This window comes from Anoplopoma fimbria, chromosome 18 (assembly GCF_027596085.1).
Source record: "Anoplopoma fimbria isolate UVic2021 breed Golden Eagle Sablefish chromosome 18, Afim_UVic_2022, whole genome shotgun sequence".
NCBI classification, from domain to species: domain Eukaryota; kingdom Metazoa; phylum Chordata; class Actinopteri; order Perciformes; family Anoplopomatidae; genus Anoplopoma; species Anoplopoma fimbria.
Genome location: NC_072466.1, coordinates 4,336,478 through 4,357,548, shown reverse-complemented (window position 1 = coordinate 4,357,548; position 21,071 = coordinate 4,336,478). Strand labels below are relative to the sequence as shown.

The 21,071-nt window shown below is 41.8% G+C and overlaps 1 protein-coding gene across 1 annotated transcript in view; it reads left to right on the top strand.

The window, feature by feature from the left end:
• The first annotated feature begins 653 nt into the window (after positions 1-653).
• LOC129107554 (kelch-like protein 29) overlaps positions 654-21,071 on the top strand; it is a 142,001-nt gene continuing 121,583 nt past the window's right edge. Inside the window, exon 1 of the mRNA XM_054619056.1 lies at positions 654-926. Within this exon, the coding sequence (XP_054475031.1) occupies positions 654-926 (273 nt within the window). The remainder of the gene's footprint in view (positions 927-21,071) is intronic.

The following is a 21,071-nucleotide window of genomic DNA, read 5'->3' as shown; positions in this document are numbered from 1 at the left end:
GGCGGGGGGGGACCCTCCAAATGCAATTCAAGGGCAATCTGATTGAATTAAGCAGCCATTAGATGTATGAGATGAGCTGTGATTGCGGTGGTATTTATCTATTCAGATGAATGGGTTTCGACCGCAAGGTCACGACACCGCGGCGCCGAACAACTTGACTGAGCACCTACCTGTTTCCTTCCTCATCACCTCATTGGCGATCCAAGTTAGCCAGCGTTACAAATTTAGCTCCTTGATGTCCATGATGTCGGCACTGATGGCGTTTGTTTCTTTTTTTTTCCTTTTTTTTTATAGACCTGCTTACGAGTACTCATTTCTCCCCTCTTGTCGCAGCCTTCCGTTAATGACTGGGAGAGTAGGAATTTAGAGGCAACAAATGAGCCGCGGTGTGTTCATGTCAGTCAGGTGCAATGGGAGCAGATGCTGTGAGCGTTTACAGCTCCGTGTCAACATGTTCTCCCCTTAATGCACTCGCTGTCTCGCTCGCTCTCTTTGCCCTATTGTGCTTTTCTCTATCTTTAATAGAAACCACGGCCTGTGTCCGTATCCCCCCCGTCCCCTCCCTCAATTTACATACATTTAATAAAAATTCTCTCTGTTTCCGTCTCCTGCAGGCCTGCCCCTGTTATTCCCTCTGAGAGGAAGAGGAAGTGATGTCACGCCACCACCACCGCTTTGAGAGGGACTACCGGGGCCCCTGGGAGCGGAGAGACATCCGTCCGTCTGGCCTCCACAATGGAGGAGCCAATCATAGCTGTGCCTCTGCCGTTGTCAACGGCAACAACCGACCGGGGCTCCTTCCTCTCCCAGTCATCCCCTCCCTGCTGCCCACCCCGGTCACAGTTGCCGTGACAACATCGAGTAGCGACATAGCGGTCAAGCGAGGCATCCCGGCCGCAGGATCGGTGGCTTCAGCGTCTGCCAAGGTAAGAGCTCCGTCCGGATGGATGCCGCAAACACCTTCTGACTCTTCAAAAACTCCGTCACGTTTCTCTCTAGTCTTTGTCTTTCCCTCTGTCGACTTTCTTTAATCTGTGAAGACTCCCCAACTGTACATAATCTCCAACTTTCCCTCACCCTTTTCAGGCTTTCCAGCTTCCCCGTCTCTCTCTCTCTCTCTCTCTCTCTCTCTCGCTTCTGTCTTCCAGTTCTCGTCTCCAAATGTTTCTGCACTGTCCAACTCACTGGCAGGGCTGTCTTCATAGTTCAACTGTCTCAGCTCTTCAAGCTCTCTCTCTCTCTCTCTCTCTCTCTGCTGCCTCCTGCTCTCTCTGCCCTTATCCCCCACTCCAGTCCTGCTGCTCTCTCTGCACTCTCTCTCCGTCCAATTCCCCACTTTTTTCTTGCCAAACCATTTTCCTTCCATCTTCATTTTCTCTCGCTGCCAAATGGGCATGCTTGTCCCTGCCTTTTGCCTCCTTGGTAATTTCCTTCTTTCATTATGTAAATGACCTTCTGACAGTGGCTCAAATGGGTGCTGCTGTCAGAAGTGATGGCTGGAGGTGGTGCTTTTCTTAACAAGCAAACAAACAAAAAGGACCACATCATTATATAAGCTCTGAGTAATATCATGGATTTAAAAAAAACAAAAAACAAAGAAAGAAAAGTAAAACTAATCTCTTATGGCTGCACATTCCTCATTTTCAGACAAAGGTTAGAAAACAACTTTTAATGAGACAGAAATGACAATATTTGACTCTATATTCATAATTTGTCATCATATCTGTGTTTGTGTAGCTTATACAGGAAAAAGTGCAGCTTGGAAATGCCGTACAGTTTGTGTTCTCCACCCCCCCGCTGGGGGATTTGCTTGCTAGCTGGCTGTCAGCAGCGTGTGAAGCGTCGGGGCCTTTAAAAAAAAAAAAAAAAAAAAAAAAAGTTCGACATTTCAGCCTCTCGCGTGCCTCCGCTTCCATGGATACCATTCATCTTCTCTCGAACTCTCCTCCTCACTATCCGATCATTTGCTTTAATTCGAACTCAAGCGGATCCATTTGGGCTCTGTCTTTGCTCCTTTTGCACCGTCCTGGGCTCTGGCTCTCCGTGGGGCCTGCACTCTGAGAGCAGAGGTAAACAATGCTCTGGTAATTTAGCCCATAAGTGCACATCATTAGACACCCTGCTGAATGCACTGACCACAGACACAGTAAATCTGCTCTGGCACCGCGTCGGCCCCCTTCCTTTTGTGCGGCTGAATAATTACATAGATCCCGACAAAGTCTCGCCATCTCCCACCGTGGCCATTGTCATCACTCAATGGCTGCCAGAGCAATTAGGTGGCTCGCCTCGCACGTATAGTGTTTTTTAAAGGTACAGTATATGTGGGAATGTGTGTTCGCAGATGCAGCAGATATAATGCAGATCCTTCCCCAGATGCCTCTCTGTTAGCGTTATTCAGGGATTTACCTTTTCTACTTTGTCTCGCCTCTGACAGTCTTTTGTAAGGCGGGCAGCAGAGACATGGCGGCGTTTAAAAAAAGTCTGGGCCTCAAGAGCCGGCCAATAGTATCATGCCAGCCTGTCTTCTTCCGAGCTGTCTGCCGTCCTCACATGCTCTCTCTCTCTGTCTCGCTCTCTCTCTTTTTCTGTCATCTTCGATCAAAGCTGTTGGGAGTCACAAAGAGTCTGACGGACGGATGCAGCTCCCTCTCCCTGGTCCCTGTGTCTCTGCGCTCTCCGCGGCTACACTAAAAACCTTGACAGGCCGTTATTGATCTCCCCTGTTCGGAGACTCTGGCTTTATAAACCCCGCGGCCCAAGTGGGGACAACAGCCCGGTAGCTAGACATGTTTGAAGGTGAAGCCTAATAAAACCGTATTTCCCCTTCATTGGGGATACAGAACAGGTGTATTGTTTTAGTGTTGCCTCAGTGTTTTCTGCGCTGTGTTATAAATTATATCTCTTCGTGTGGTTTGCTTCAGCTTTAATGATCAGGTTAAGAGTTGTGTGCGTGTGTGTGTGTGTGTGTGTGTGTGTGTGTGTGTGTGTGTGTGTGTGTGTGTGTGTGTGTGTGTGTGTGTGTGTGTGTGTGCGTGTGTGTGTGTGTGTGTGCTGAGAGTTTAAAAGTACCATCTGGTCGCGTCGCCCATCCTGATGTAAGGCTAACCACATGGAACAGTGGACTATAGTTAATTTAGAGCTGCTCTTTGTTATCCCCTGCTGGGTCGTTAATTAATTTTTATGCTTTTTTTTCCGCATTTGTTACGGACGTATAGTCACTGCAACATTCTGAATCCATGTTTTTTAATAACCACATCTATTTCCCGTGTCCTGCTGATGAACAGGACTTTTACAAGTCAGCCGAAAGTCCAGTTTCACTTTGTACGACATTTCACTTTTTCCTAGTGATGCTGTGATCCACAGAACCGTTTTCTTAGAGTATCGGTTCGCTAGGAAGGTGATAATTATGGGATTGTAAATTTCCACGCTGCGGGACTAATAAAGGATTATCTTATTTTATCTTATTAAATGGATTTCTGTTGAAAGAAACTACGTCATAGCTTCTCGGATTTGCGAAAATGAACAATACCGTCAATCATGGTTTCTAGCGAGCTGATGTTGGGTTGGCAATACAGATCTATAGTGAGTAAACCAATATTCCACCATGATTTGTTTCTTTCTCACCATCCTACTGGTATGGATGCTTTTATTATTTCTAGACGTGCAGAGACATAAAGACAGGGACCAGGAAGTGTCTGACTGAATGTATTTTTTCTGTTTGCTAAAAGGATATTTGACTGTAAAATCCATAAAACTACACCATCTACGGTGTTTTTACCCTTTGAGTGTTTTAAAATCACCCCACTCCCTTTCAGACACCTTTTCTAGCTCTGTTAATGCTTGTACTCCTCCCTTGAAATAGCATTTGTCTAATTGGTGTCATCTCTGCCACCAATATCACAAAATCGTCTCTGTAATGACTGACAGTTAGAGAGTGAGCGCTCTTATTGGGGTTATTCGTGATTACACTTAGAGATCCAAACAGCGCACCACAAAATGCTTTGGTTCTGTGACAGATCTATGCTGGGTCAAATGTTTGCACATGAATGTTACCAGCCTGTTATCTAGTGTTGGAAAGGATTTTATGGGGTGTAAACGTGGGTCAAAGCTGAAGTTTGTATCTCATATTACTCTATAAAGTGTCTTCCCCCAGTGGAACATGTGGATTTCCCTGCACAGGCTAATCCTTTAATATGAAATTTTTAATCCATCCTCCCCTGATATTTAATAGCAGCAGTGCTATTACCAATCCGTATTGAACACAAGTGCAGGAGCCGTAGTAGAAATACAATAGTATGCCGCTACATATTGATCTAAGGAGTGCCACCAACTAATAACTGTGTAACGCCTTATGTTGATTCACTATATCACCTGCTTATTGATTCACTCTGTTTGCATCCCATTCATCTCTTGGATGTTTCTGACCCACAGAGCAATACAGCAGAAAGAGCCATTTCTTTAATATGTAGCCAGTTTAATAGTTCATGGTTGTTGGAAACAAAACTGACAACAAAATGTAAGTTAGTTTTGGGCTTTTTGTTTTTTCCGGTCACATAGTTGTAGCACTATAAGGGGCGGTCTCTAGATAAAGTTCAATATGATGGTTTTCAAGAGATTGTGTGCATTTTGTTGTATTTTACATTATTATTATTATTCTAAGTTTGTGTAAAATGATTATAGGAAGATCATTGATTGATCATGATAATTGGCAAGTACCATTGTATAAAATCCCTTCCTTCAGTTTTGCTTACTTGGTGTGGTCAGGTCTAGAGTAAAAAGTAGTAGCACCAACATTAAGAAACAGTAATAAAACAGTGGGTTGAGTGCTTCACCCAATCATGTGGAGCTGTAATCAGTTGTATTTTTGGCTCCATATTGATGAGGTTCTTCGTAGCTGTTATACATTTCATTCATTTCACAAAGCCACATGAGCCAAGGATGGATACATTTGATATTTTGTCCCATTTATTCAAACAATGAGCGTCACTCCAGCTTCAGCTACGACACCTACTGCTGTTTGAGCTTCTATAATTTATAATACCTGCTGCTGGCAGTTTATTAAAGCGCATATCCACCGGCAAGGCCCAGTAAAGCGCGCCGTTCTGCAGATTACGTTTCAACACAAACCGCATCCAATGGCAGGCGTAACCACCTGGCAGGTATTTCATTTTTCACAATAAGTGGTTACTGCTTTACTCAATGCACATGTTTAAAATATACAGCAGTAAGTACATTGAATCCCTCCATGCTTGTCGTTGTTTTGAAAATGTCTGTTTTGGGATTTTTAAGAAATATGCCAAAAGTTGTCCTTTTGTGTCATGATAAAAAAAAAGAAGAAGAAAAATAGAATTCCCAGCATTGACGGCATCGATCAATAGAGCTCGCCTTGAAACCAAATCACACATCGTGTGTTTGTGGTCATTGATTTGGGTCGGGTCAGCCAGCCAATGGATTGAAGCAGACTGCATACTGTGGCCAACACAACATGGCATCCAGAGAACAGCAGGTGTCATGGCCCCATTCTGACACAATCAAAAAGGAAAGAAAGGAAGAAAGAAAACACAAAAAGCATGACTTTTTTTGTTGTTGTTGCAACCAGATCGAGGCGTCTATGCTGTTTTCCCGACAATTACAAGGAAAACAAATCACAATGAAGAATATTTCGTCAGCTTCAATTAATGCCGATGATAATTTTGGGATGAATCAATAAATTGTTGTTGTGGACAATAAAATGGCAGATTTGACAATCAGTGTTTCCCAAAGCCCAACATGACTTCCTCAATTGTCTTGATTTGTCCACAACTAAAATGATATTCAGTTTACTGTCACCAAGAAGTAAAGAAACCAGAAAATATTCTCATTTAAGAAGCTGGAATCAGAGGATTTAGACTTTTGTTTTTCTTCAAAAAATGACTCAAACCGATTAATCAATTACCAAAATAGTTGCCAAATAATTTTATAGTTGACAACTAATCTATTGCGTGAGCATCACTGTCCTGTCAGCGAGCCCGGTAATGAATAGACTATAAGACTCTGAAACCCCTGAATCTTCACTGAGGTTGAGGCTAAAAGGGGAAGACGTCTTTTGAAAAACCGGGAGAGCCTTTTTGACAAGTTGCTTGAAACGTATCGAATATGAGACGATTAAAGTTTAAGGAGGCGCACGCTGGGGAAGCTCGAGACGGGCGAGGCTTCGTGGCAGCGGAGAGGCGCTTTTGAATTAGCCTTCAGATGAGAGCGGAAATTGTTCCATGAAATAGTAAAACTATCACACAGAAAAGATGAAAACTTTACATTTCCAAAGCAGACAGACTCGCCATGGGGTCTTAAAGAAAAACCAAGAACACGAAACATAGCTGGAGGAAAGATTATTGCTTCACTGCTTGAAGCATGCATTTAGCTACTTTACACTGATGGACATAAATTGACTATGATCCAATTTGATTCTATCATTCAGCACGTTAATACTACAACAGCGATCTTAATGCGGATGTATAACTGTCAAGGATGGAAGGATGTTGTGTTGTTCCTTTTCTTCTTGACATTTTACAAAAATATACACTTTTTCCCCTTAAATACTAAGCAGAGGCTTTCTGAGGTGCCTTTATCTTTCTCTGAGGAGCGGGAAGGTAAACAATCTTCACACTCGGCTGCCTGGATTTGATTTATTAGCTCCTACTGCACGTGTTGTCATCCTATCACAGACTCGCTGTGTGCCATTTGCATTCACAGTGAAAATGTCACAAAATCCAGCTCTCAGAAGACGAGTCCTCCGAAGAAAAAGCAGACTGATTGATGAGGAATGCTTCATTTCGCCATCACCGCTTTTCATTCATTATCCGTAAGCTATCGTGTGAAACCTGAAGTTTTTTTTGGTCGAGTGACTCTTTTATCTGATTTTTCAGTGTTCGATCTGTTACGGAATTTTGACTATGTCGAGCCAGAAGTCTTGTGGATATTTCACTCTTTGTAAGTGGTTAAGTTGTGTTTGTGAGTATGTTTTAGAGAAGTCAGCTTGTCCCACATCTAGCTGAAACCAACCTGTCAGCGCTTCCTACTTTGTCCGCCCGTCCAGATTTTTCCCTCCCTGGCACATTACAGCGTCCCTTCTGCTTCCAAGGAATACATTCATAGCCTGTCTAGTTAGATCACTTTCTGTTAGTCATCTATTTTTTTATTTTTTTATTTTCCATAAACACAAACATCATCATAATGTTTGTGGACAAACAAATCCGCTTTCGGGCTTTTACAATCCTGTCATTAAGAAACAGCCGACCTCAAGGGAGCGGAGCGGAGCGGGGATTAGGCGGTGATTTTCCTTAAGATGATATATGGAAAACTTTTTCAGCGTTAACGAGAAGCAGCGTTTGTGTGTTTACTTGGGGGCAATTGCACCAGGGTCTGGATGTCTGTGCAGCATGTGGGGAGAATTAAGGCTTTCCACTCAGAATCAGAGCGGGCTGTGCTGCAGAAGTTGCTAATCAAGGAGAGAGACAGACAGACAGACAGACAGACAGACAGACAGACAGACAGACAGACAGACAGACAGACAGACAGACAGACAGACAGACAGACAGACAGACAGACAGACAGACAGACAGACAGACAGACAGACACCTCAGTCATGAAGACCGCATGCTGTCAAACTGTCAGAGGAAAGGCACTTTAAAAAAAGGGAACTGTCAGACTTCATTTTTTATTTTTTTTTGCTATCAGCATTTGAAATCTGGTGGATGGGGGAAAAAAATGGGAGTCCTGCTTGTGATGACAGATTCATCAGAAATCTAACACCCTCATCACACATTCAGTACGCCGTAATCTTTTATCGTCAACAGAAATTATTCACTTTTTGGTTTAAGAAAAAGACCCACGTAAAAAAAAAGAAAAGAAAACGGTCCACAGATGTGGGGTGATAACAGACAGGGTCAAAGAATAGTTGAAGGAGAGTGTTATCTCTGTCTGTCTTGTCAATCTCACTGTGACAAGATGGTCCACCGGTTCCATCGTCCAATCCCTGTCCTCTCGTGGGCCCCCCCTTTGTCGGTCTCTCCGTCTACCGGCGTAGGATCCCAGCTGACCTTTTCCACCATCAATGGAGCACCACATTCATCCATCCAAGCCCTCGCTCTCTTTCTGCTCCTGCCCCTTGATGCATCTGCCTCATCCGAAGGTGGATTGTAATCCTCTTGGAGAAAACAAACTAGAAGAAGAGACGGGTTTATTGTTCTGAAAACCATCGATATCCCAAAAACAGGAGACCTTTCAGGGTCCTTGCTTGTGGTGGGTTTGTTCTGGTGTCAGCGAGCGTTACAAAAGACTGTATGCACGGCTCTGACAGGAGAAAATACGATGGTCCAAAAGGTGCTTGCTCTCGTCTTTTTTTCCTGCTGTGTGTGTGTGTGTGTTGTTTGTGTGTGTGTGTATGTAAATGGGAAGCAGCCTCCTAAACACACCGGCTGTCTCACGAGCCCGGCTCCAAACAGACGGCCCGGTGGCCTCGATCTAATAAGCAGTCATCGGATATCAGATTCAAATCTCACTCTGCTTTGTGGAAGACGAGATGCGAGCTCCCTCTCTATTTATGTCACAATGACTATGCAATATGAGTGCGTGGTACTGAAAGGGCTGAGGAGTGTGTTGTCATCCAATACTGTACATCTGCTCTCCCGCGGCAGAGCACACAGAGATCATTGTCTCACCGGTCTTTGACTGAGCAGGAGCTGGCGCGTCAGACGCCGCTACACAAACAAAGGTGTGTTTACAGAGTGCAGACTTGTCTCCGGGGCAAACTCTTCCTTTCTTTCCGTCTGTCCTCGTTGCTCGGTTTGTCTCATGCGCTCAGAGACGGGTTGGGGAATTATTCTGCACTTTGCAGCGTCTCGATTGAGGAAAGTCACGATTGATGAAACGCCATGCCCGCGTTATCACCCCGTTACTTTTTTATCACCCTCCCATCACACTTCTATTACTCCCATCTAATTCTTCAGCACATCCCTCCCAACGCCCCCTCCAGCCACTTCAAACAACTTCTATGTCTTTTCTTGTCGAAGCATAGATCCTCATTCCTGCGTCAGCGTCGCCTTCCCTCTGAGCGCGCTTGTGTGAAATTGGATTGCTGATCCGTTGGCACCGAGTGGCATAGATGTAATATGGGATAGCGGCAACCGCATGTTCCGATGCCGAAGACAGCTGTTACAGGACACCGGGGGGATCACAGATGATGCTCGACTCCTGGTGCTCATCCCCTTCAAGACTAGAAATGCTCTAAGCGAATCTCAGGACAACATAAAGCAGGACAACAAACAGACGAGGCTGTGGTCCGCCACGTTGGACTGGCGAAGGTTTTTCAGAGTTGCTCGATTCGCCAAATCGTCGAAAGGTCGTAGTTGATCCCTCGGCAATTCAAGTGGCTGTCGTCTTCAATTTGCCATTATCGTTTGTCATCGCTCCATCTCACTCCCCCCCCCACACTTCCTCATCACACGGTGAGAGATTTGTGTCAAAGGGGAAAGTGATATTTCACACATATTCACCCTATAATTACCCCACTCACCCTCCCTCTCGATTGGCCTGGAAGGTGGATGTGAAAAGTTTGTCCCGCGTTCCGATCGTTTTTTTGGCAAGTTTCCAAAGCAAAAGATGAGCGACCAGTTTGTTCAGAACTGTAATTTATATGGCCAAATCCACTGCAAAATCAACCAACCCAAAGCTCAGAATCTCCTCTGAAAGTAGTTTATTTTGGCCATGTATCGGCAAAACAGATGTTAGGATGATTTAACTATTCTTGCTGAACATCCGCTGTTCTGTCACAAACTTTTTAACAGCCAGTTTTCTACCTGCACAAAGTTTGATAACTGCTCAAGACAGACATAGCCTAAACAAGTTTTAAATCAGCCATGTAACCTCCAACAAACACCGGTGTACCTGTGACTCACACGTGGAATCATTATTTATAGAGAAGCGAAATACAGATGCTAATGTCATGCAGCACTAACGGTCCAGTTTGGTCTATAAAAAGGATTTTCTCCATATTTTGAGAGGTTGAGAAATTCAGTGAACCCAAAAAAAGGACTCTGCTCTCAAGTTCCAGGCCGCCATTCATCCTCCGCTGTAATTGAGCACATCATCAAATGAGCGGATCAGATCTGCAAGCCCTTCAAAGACCCACACTTAGTACCCATATACGCCTTCAAGTGTTAAATGAACTCCCTGCTGAGCCTAGCTGATTGTATGTCATTTGGCTTTTCCTCCGCTGGGAAATAATTCCCCATCCACCATGGCCGCCCCTCCCCTCCCACCTCCCTTCTCCCTTTGTCTGTCCTGTTCCACAATTGCTGAATAAAGAGCGGTGGCATTTAAAAAAAAAAAAAAAAAAAAAAGGTCCACATGCGGAGGGGGGGTTGACATTCAAAGTGCCGCCACCTTAAGGTTAACTCCGTAGGAAAAAGGTGGCGGTGAATGCGGGCTTTTAAAGCATCACGCGTGTCATGTGCAATATCAGATATCATATCGAGGAGGCAGACGGAGTGGCGTTTTAAGACTCACAGGTAAACAATACAGTGCGTCTGGCACTTACCTGGGCTTAAAAGTCTGCGGGTGCTCTCAGCGGCAGAGGAGACGGAGGATTTTTTTTTTTTTTTCCATGTTCGGCTGGTGCACTGCCCAGACTTTATCTGTGCGAATGAAAATGTCTATAAAAAGAGGAGCACTTTCTCAGTCTGTAAATAGACACTGACAGCCTTTGCTTTGAAATTTCTTTGCATGGCTTGGTTAGGTTTTTCAATCGGGTGCACAAAAGAGGCAATGTGCGTTTGCTTAAAGGGAGGCTTTCTTGACAATACTTGGAAACTAATGCATTAATCGATTGACTCTGGGCTCACCTGGCTGGTATCCGTGAAGGACCTTGGCCGTGTTTTGTTTTAGCTTCACTGAAGATCACACAACTTGAAGGACGGACTGCATTAAACAGGAAGAGGACCACTTAGACTCAGACCGAATTAACTCGCGGACATTCATGGTGCCCATATGATTCACTTTTATTCTTGTACCATAATCAATTAATTAGGAGACTAGATGCAGGTCCTGAATCTATTCAGTGACCGATTCTTTCGCTCCACATTCACCGCAGTAAATATTGGACCTATTTTTAACAAGCAACATATCTTGCAAACATTCTGACGCCAAAAAGTTTGAGAAAAAATCTGCTGTGACATGGACATGTTGAACATTATACCTGCTTTACATCAGCAAGTTAGCATTATCATTGTTAGCATGTTAGCATTCTGATAAGTGCAGCTTCACTTAAGTCACTGAAAAGATGGATTTTCCATCATAACTTTTGCAATGGCACAGTTAAATCTCCGTAAATCATTGTGCGCGATAAAACCATGATTACATTTTATGGGTTATTTTGTCAATGACAACTTTTATTGCTCTATAAACTGATTGTTTTATTGTTCAAATATTATTATGTTCACCATCCATCATATGCAACAAACAAATCATCGTTTCTCTGTCACAATAAAAAGATTCAGAAGGTTTCCGTAATGCTTAAAGTCGGATTGTATATTAAAATCTAACAAAGTCCTCATTATGGCAGATGCTTCTCTTTGACTCCTCCGGACAACTTTTTATCTTTCTCATTACTCTTCCATTTCTCGCTTTCAATTATTTGATTGTCGGGCCCCCAGTATTGTGGCCCAGTTACTGTGGGCCTCCCCATTGCTCTGAGCTCAGGGGAATCCGCAGCCAGCCATTTTAATGATACACACATAAATAATGGATATATTTTAAATGCAAATTCTAATAGGGACTTTGGGGTTGACTCAATCATGCTGCATTTGTGGTCTGACCTTAACGCAGGCTAACAAATTACCGGGAGCTCGGCGTTTCTCATTAGGAGCTCCCCGCATCATCACACTGCCAAGTACTCCTCCGCCATAACCACAGCCACCATACACACCATGTAAATGTTTTCCTTTCATCTTTACACAGTTTGGTAGTTATGAGTTTTTAAATGTTTTTATTTTTTATTTTTTTAGCACTGTTGCTGCACAGTTTAAGTGTTCAGTTGCATGCAGAGCTGAGAGCAACACTTTACAAGAAATGGCATAACACTCATCGGCAGGGGTTGAGGTGATCCACCGTTTATCAGCAGGAACAGCTTAATGTTGCTGATGTTAGAGTAGAAAACGTAGAAATAATGACACCGTTGTTACTGTAGTCAGCCTGTTATATCTTTTTCTGTTAAATCAGCCAGTTACATTACATTACATTACATTACAGTCATTTAGCAGACGCTTTTATCCAAAGCGACTTACAATCAGTAGTATATTACATATCATTCACCCATTCACACACTGATGACAGGCTACCATGCAAGGTGCCACCATCAGACTCTAACTAACATCCATATGTAAATAAAAATGCAAAAGTATTAATCGATTAAATGTTCAAAATAAAAGAACTCGTCTTAAAATAGTTTGGCCACACGGATCTCTTCATTTTTTACTTCTCTCAAATTTTTATTTGAGTTATAGTCTTTCAAAGTTTAGAGGGGGAATTTATATTTGATTGAACTTCAGACAACTTGTATACCTTTGAAATTTGACAAAGGGAAGTACACACTGCCTTTCTGTACAGGGCCACAAACCAAAAAGGTTTGGACCCATTGCTTTAACATTTAGCAATGATTGCATTTCATTTTTTAAGCATTCATTTTTTTTTTTTTTCAATTATTTATTTGTAAAGTAAATAGCAACTATAGCTGTAAAGCAATTTCAGGAGGGTAAAAAGTACAATATTTCTCTCTGATATGTATTCAGATGTAAAAAGTAGAACTAAATGGAAATAATCTTAAATTAGCCACTAGAACTGTGAGGGGAAAATGAGGAACTTGGTGCTAAAGTAGCTTATTGCGTTGCTAACATATGATGCTACTCGTAAACCACTCGCTGAACTTCAATAACTATATAAGAGATTTAAGTTCAACAAAAAACAGAGAAAACTCCACTATCATAACGTCCATCTAATCATCTTTTCAACTTCTATACCTGCTTATCCTGTTGAACATGGCAGGGGGTTACCCAGCATGCACTAGCTGAGCCTGCCTGTCTGGACTCATGCAGATACAAGTTTAAACCCAGGACCCTTCTTGCTGTGAGGCGGCAGCGCTAACCGCTGAGCCACTGTGCCGCCGTTCATAACAATGACAAGCATCTGGGAAAATACTGCAGTGTATTTGGAGACTATTGAAACAATAAATCTGGACTGTGTTTCATAGTGGGGACATTTACTGCATCATATTTTAATATGTGCCTCCATAAAAGGCATCAAAACATTCCACCAATCCATGAAAAAAAGATGAAAGTATAGCAAATATCTGTCTGATAAACTCAGGTTTTATTCATTGTGTTATGAAAGTGAAAATTTGAGATTACGACAGACAACTCTGCTTCAATTCTGCAATCCTATTTTACAACAATTGCTCCAATCTTCACTTCCCTTGCTGCGAAGATGAACAGCCGGCCATCAATGTTACCTCCAATTTCAAATCCGTCCTAATATCAGGGACACATTTTGAAAAGCCTCTGCAGCCACAAAAAAAAAAAAAGGCACAGAAAATGTTCTGCAACAAAGACCACACAGTTTGTATTCCTCTTTAATTCTGCTCTAATAACAGCCAACTATATTGCAACCGTAATCAGATTAGATCCTTCTGGGAAATAACTGTTGATAATGTTTGAAGAGGAGGATAATATCCCTGTTCAAATTAGCCTGCAAATTGGAATGGAATAAACTGTCTGTTCAACACAATATTTTACCGAGTCTGGAGGCAAAGCAATCCAAAAGTAATTGAAAGCGATTAGATTATGATTACTAAATTTGATTAATCTGGTGGATTACATTGCTGCTGGACCATTTTAAATAGGTAATCTGTAGCAGACCTGTAATCTGGAAGATTTTTCAAGTGAACTTCTATCTTTTCCACATTATGGCTCCAGTGACATAATATTGTTTTACTCCAAAAACTCTCAGTCAGCAGTGATATCAGCTATAAAATTATTTTCAATAAACTAGAAGTTAATTAATTTCCCTAAAATCAATTATTGTCCGAGTAACAACGTGATTAGTGCTGATGTGGAGCACTTCTTTGCATTCTGGGGTGATTATGGCATAATCAGGCCCTAATAATGCTATATTCCGGGTGCATATTTTTAGCTCAAGTTACAGTTACAACATGTTTACATGCGTTAATGCTCATAATCCTCCTTGTTTTTCTCATCCTGGCTGTCCTGCAGCACCTCTTCTCACTCTCTCTTTGAAACGCTCCGTTGTAGCGCTTGCTCCTCCCTCCAGAAAGCAAAGTCTGCTCTGATTGGTCAGCTAGCCCGCTCTGTTGTGATTGGTCAACGTTTCACATTTCAAAAAACTCTTCCTCCAGAGCTTCAGCTCCGTCTCTCTCTTTTGTTGTTTGAGGGTCAAACTAGCCAGAAGGAGTTTTACGTCACTTCCGTAACATTGTGACCTCATAAAGTTACAGAAGTGAAGGAGAGAATTCAATGGGGCCGTTTCAGGAGCTCAGGAGCTTCTGAGGGGGAGGGTAACTCCTTTTAGGCGTGGACTTCAGGTTTTACACTCTACGGACCTTTTACATGTACAACAATATATATATAACACTAAAGGAGAGAGGGGCGGCTGTGGCACATGAGGTAGAGCGCTTGACCCGCAACCACAAGGTTGGTGATTCAAACCCCTCTACAGGCAACATGCCGAGGTGTCCTTGAGCGAGACACCTAACCCCAAAATTGCTCCCCGGGCGCTTCATTGCAGCCCACTGCTCCTCCGGGATGGGTCAAATGCAGAGAACCAAATTTCCACATTGTGGGACTAATAAAGGCTTAATTATTATTGAAAAGTGTAATTGGGCCACTTTAAATCACTACACAGGTGTGTCCTGACTGTCGTCGTCATGGCGTCAGTGTAGGAGGACGTGACACCTCTTGTGTTGTCTGTGTCTGCGATTAAGATGTACTGATCTCTGGCTGTGTAGCGCCGTCGTCTCGATGCCAGTGGTCTCAGCGGTCTGATTCAGTGTCGATCTCCGGCAGCAGTGCCAGGAGGTACTGTCACTGGGTTTGTCATTGCCTGTCATTTATAGAGAGAGACTGGGAGTGTGTATGTGTGTGTGTGTGTGTAGCTTTGACACAAATGAAAATGTAAGGTATGATTGTCGTATTGCTGCCCACTCTCTCCCTCACCCCCCTTTCCATTATGGCATCCCCCCCTTCATTTGATCCATTACTGCTGCTGTTATTGTGAGCTATAAGCAAAATGTCAGCCCAGTTTGAATCATCTTTCCATTTTGTGTCCCAGGCCCCTGAACACAGCCTTCCCTCTGTGTTGAGGTTGTTTTTTTGTCGTTGTTGTTGTTGTTGGAAGTCCTCCAGCTGCCATCTCAATTAAGGAGCTGATTTCGAGGGACCGTTTGCGCAGTCCTGCCACAGCTCGAGTGTCTCCTGATGACGCGCTGAATGTCAAGGCAGCGCTTAAAGACAGAACACTCTCAAGGTCAGATCGAAATTGGACCCGTTTCATCATGAGGCATTATGGGGGAGTGTCGTGCATCTGAGGGGGCAATAAACTTTGTCAAACGTGAGCCAAGTGCAGTCGGTATACAGTGTTTGCATTTAATGTTTTATGCTTAGATTTACGGCGTTTCTCTTTGCAGAGCGTTAACTGTTGCAGATCCGTGACCAGCCTTCAAGTGATGTCATGATTTGATCGTCTCTTTCTTTCTGCCAGGATGAGTCCTCTCTCAAACTTGGCAGTGAGGTTCAGAACTATAACAAAATGAGTTTGGGAAAACATTAGCATAACATTTAATTTAAGTGAAAGGGACTTAAAACAGGATGTGTCTGCAGTTAAACTTGGCGATAATCCAATATGGTGATTTTTCATCTTTAAGAATCGGAATCGTATCATGATAAAATCATATATCGTGATACACAGTTACGTCTTCACATTTTATCATAACAAGCACATATATTGAGGGAATATAATTTGGAAGATTTGGGTTTTGTGTTTACGTCACACTTTATGTTATTATTCATCTTAATGGGATAAACAAATGTGTAAATAGCACTGAACTTCTTCAAATCTGTGCACCAACCTGCTTTAAGGGCATATTTAAACAATGTTTTGATACAGTAAAAAACTTAGGGCGAAAAAAAGGAATTAGAAAAAAATGTAAGAATTTGCAAAGAGTTGCTTTGGCATCATTAGTACACAGTTAAGTATATATTCTCAGCCTACTTAAATGTAATTATAAAATAATCCAATATGAAATCGTATGGTGATGAACTTGTATATCGTGACACAATAAAAATAAACAAATGTGTATATATTGAAATATATATAGAGATTTTCTTATTCCAATGTCACTCAAAACTGCTAAACTCATTTTTCACTAGAATTCATAACTAAATGAGAAAATACTCTGTTCTTTTCATTTGCGCAAGTATTTAATTCACATAGGGGTATACACAAGATAAGCATGTGATTATTTCATATAGACTATTTTTTAAATGACATTACCAGAAAACATGCTATGTGGTAATACATATCGTTATCGAGATATGATGATCTATATCGGGACAGAACATTTTGGTCATATCACCTAGCCCCAATTTATATGCAAATAATATACAGTCGGTTGTTCAAATGAAGGCTGTGTCTCTTGGCAGGTGTGTTAAATGAGTTTTATAGGATAGTGCCAGCATCTGGGAAATTAAGAGAAAATGAAGTGCATTCGGTATTTGACAAGATCATGTCCTTCATTAACAGAGAAAAACGTCAAATAATTAGACCTAGCATGTCATGATTCAGTTCGGCTCACAGATTTGACAAGAAACGGATGTTAATGTGCTCTAAAGGGCATTCTGAGTTTGACACAATCAAGGACTTGTTTACCCACCCGATGGGCAAAATCTTAATTATATTTCAACATGCAAGCAATGTCAGATAGCACTCGAACAGAATATGGGCTCACTTTAACAGAGGCTGCAAAGAGCTCAGCACATTATGTGCTTTGTGACTGTTTGTTGACATGCAGTCAGCCATTAAAAGTCATTGCAAGAATTTCCTGATTTCTATTTTATTTTTTTCAAGAAGGTCGGGCCAAGCTGCTTCACACTTAATCACAGACAGTCCGGAGCAATCCAATTGAAAACGGACTTAATTATTATCCAGGGCTTTTATTAACCCACAATAGAGATTATTGAAAATGAGGACGATTGTGTTGTTCCTTTTTTTGTCAGACAATGTGGAAATGAAACATGTGATGCAGAGCATTGTTGGTTTGTATACATGTTTGTTTGTTTTTCTCTCTCCGGAGAATAAAAGCAGTGAACACTATGTGGGTGTGTCTCTGTTCCTCCACAGAATGATTATCTTGACAAGGTTAAAAATGAATAAGTGCAGCTAAACAAACCATCTGCAATTCATTGAATGACAGCTGCTGATTTGAACCGCGATGCTTACACAATAAACTTCATGCAAATAGAAAAGCAGGACATCTAAGATCTGCAAGGTCGCTGCCGCTTCATGAATTTCTCTCCCCACAGTAATGCAGGAGTCTTGTGCAGGGTTGTTTTCATAAAGTAAGTTCAGGGCAGAAGTAAATCATGGTTCTCTTCTCTAGAAGCACACGCACAAAAGAAGGAGATAGAAATTTTGCAGCCTGAATGGTGAATGTCTTGAACCGTAACAGATTTCTAATGCAGCCGAGTTGCCCTGGTAAATAGCACGAAACTCCTTCAAATCTGTGCACCAACCTGCTTCAAGGGCATATTTAAACAGTGTTTTTGATACAAAAAGAGTGGGAAGAAAAATGAATTCCAGTGAATTTTAAGAACAGTACACAGTTACTAAGTACATTTACACAGCCTACTAAAATGCAATCATAAGGTTAATTTTATGCTACTACATTTACTCTACTACATTTCAGAGAGAAATACTGCGATTTTTACAACCAAAAAAACCTCTAATGAACATATATATAAGTACAATTCATCAATATACAGTACAGCAAATTAAATCATCGAACAGATGAGAAACATTTGCTCTGGCACAACTATCTACAACATAAACATTCTGCGTACATGTTTATGCACCAATAATTAATAATAATAATAATAACAATAATAATAATAATAATAATAATAATAACAATAATTTAATAGCATCATTTATAATACCATAGTACAAAGTGAGTTCTGTTACTTTTACACATAAATGTAGATTTTGCCAGTAATACAGTTGACGTACCTTCCGGGTCGAAAATTGAAGCCAATCTGGAAGTGCCTTTAACTTGCATTCTCTCGAATGGCCAGCAGGGGGCGACTCCTCTCGTTGCAAAAACAAGACCTTGTATAGAATTCTATGAGGAAATGACCAGACTTCTCACTTTATTTATTACCTCAGTAAACATTGTAAACATGAGATTATGGTCTCAGTCTCTAGTTTCAAGTCTTCTTCAATACAGCATGATGTTCATTTAGTAAATGATGGTTAATTTTAGATTAAATTAGACAATAAAGCAGCTTATGCTTTAGGGCGTATGTCTACCTTGTTGATTGAGTTGCCACCAGCAATATATATTCCTCCACAGCTCAAAGCTCTGGTCAAAATATGGTCACTTTTGGTTCCAAAAAGAGAAGATGGCGACTGCCTAAATGCCAAAGTAGAGGCTTCATAACGGTAGTCCATGAACCATAAGGTGGCATCACGCTGGCTGCATCCACGTTTTTAATACAGGCAACGGGTGAGAGTGAAAAAGGCAAAGTTGTTAGCCCGACAGCTAAAGAATGAGCTTAAACTCGCTATATAGCTACGTGAAGTCAAGGGCTGCTGCAGATTTAGGTTATAATGTGTCAATTTACTTTTTGTCCCTGAACAAGATTGAAAGACTAATGGTTTAATGAACGGTTGATCAACCACAATTAACCATCAGCATTGTAAGCTAACATGAAAAAATACCAAGCTTTGATATCGAGTGGCTGTCTCCTACACTATTATGTAAAAGCCTTCTGCAGGGTTAAATATAAACAGACATGACATGAATAGATGTTAGGTGTTGTGACTCTTCACACTTTGAGGGTGACTTTTGAAATTACTTTGCACTTGCACGTATAAAGCATTCCAGTTTTTTTTATCTTGAGGTTGTAAGGTGACATTTTGAAATGGCTTAAGGATTCTGTCTCCTCTTGTTCAATTCCTGGCATAATGGTCTTTCTACCGTGTCCAGCGTTCCTTGTTTTATGTTAAGGTGCCCCTCAAAGACCAAGGTTGAGCTATCGTTTTTCTTTTCCTGCTGAAGGCACCTACTAAAATGTATTGTGGTTCGAAGAAAAAGAAATCATTAATATTTATCAGCCGGAAATACAGGGAGAAGAAGAAATGCAATGGTTGTTCTAATTCAAATCCTTTAAATTTGTATTGAGCGAGTTGAGGATGTGACCAGAAATCTCTGGGTGTGTGACCTGCATATTTTCCTGGTAAATGAGACATGTTAAATGATGTGCCAGCAGGGAAAATGGGTCTTTTCAAGCAGCACACACTGTTCCGATCATCACAGATAACCAAGCTGGAGGACCAGGGACCTAATTTAAGGGCTATTTACCATGGGCCAGATTTTCAATGAAGCTACAGCCGCCATGCAGAAACGGGCAAAGAAAATACAGACAATCTGCAAAAGAAAAAAGGATTTCAATTCTTGCATAGCCAAAAAACACATGATCATTCTCTACACTTAACAAAGACACCTGTGATTAATAATTCATCCATCTCATCTTGAGATCCTTCGCCGTGAATGTTTTGTCTTAGCCCTTGCCCCGGAAAATTAGGCGATCCAGGAAAAGAGGACCCACGATCAGAAACAAAGAGGTGGGATGTGATTAATTCCAGGGCACATCTTCTGGCTGTATCACCCTTGAATGATTCATCAGACTCGAGCAACAAAAGGAACACGCTCTTTTTAATCAGAGCCATAATCCTAGATCAGCACTAAGGCGGGATTTGTCTCTAAACGAGTGATTGTTGTCTCTTCGCAGCATGTTTAGGCACCTAGCTGTAGAGGGGTAACAATAAATGTTGAACAATGAGCTCCCTCTCGCTCTGTCTGCCTGCCTTTTGTCATTTCTCTTATTGTCTGCCTGCCTTTTGTCATTTCTCTTATTATCACACACGCATTACATGTGTGTGTGTTATCTTTTTGCCCCTCGATTCTTCGCCCCATCCCATTCCTAATCTTCTTTGACCATCCAGCTTTCTATGAAGCAGTGCTAATAAGTGGTTCTCAAGAAAAACGATTTGTCGTTTAATTTTGGAGGACTTGTTGGCTTATTTTCTCTTTGTTTTGGTTCTGCAATTGCTAACCAGTGTTGCAGAGGCTTCCCATTCAACTCGCATGTATAAATGCCCTTTTAAAACCTTGCAATTGTCTTATTAACTGCATGTTATCAGAGTGCACAACTGGTTATGAGTCAGCTTTGGGTGCATTGCTTGAAATTGCCTGTTGTACCTATAGAATGTGTGGGTGTGTGTGGAGACACTGTTTGCCAGAAAGCTATAGGTAAGAGAGACCTCCTTTGGCTCTGATGAATCACCCCAATTTGAACAATTTCAGCTTCAGGGGAACAATTAAAACAGTAATTAAAGCATCCTAATGGCTGCATTATCAAGTGCATACAACACGAACAGCATGTTGAAGTTATTGTTGTAGTTACTGCTGGAATTAAAGTTTATTTGACAGTGATGGAGGATGTTGCGAACTGTCTGGATCCGGAGACCTTTGACTTCGCCCGAGTTATTGAACATTCGACTAAGAAGAGATTGTGTACCAAGGAGAAATGGTGTGCTCTTTCTATCCTGTTTCTGCATTCGAATATACGGCCTCATTTCATTGGCTTAATGACCTTGTTTAAATGAGCGTAATGACTCTCACTAATGTCCAGGCACGGCCAAGAGATTGCGACCGTTCTCGCAAGCAATGTCCTCTGTATTCACATTGT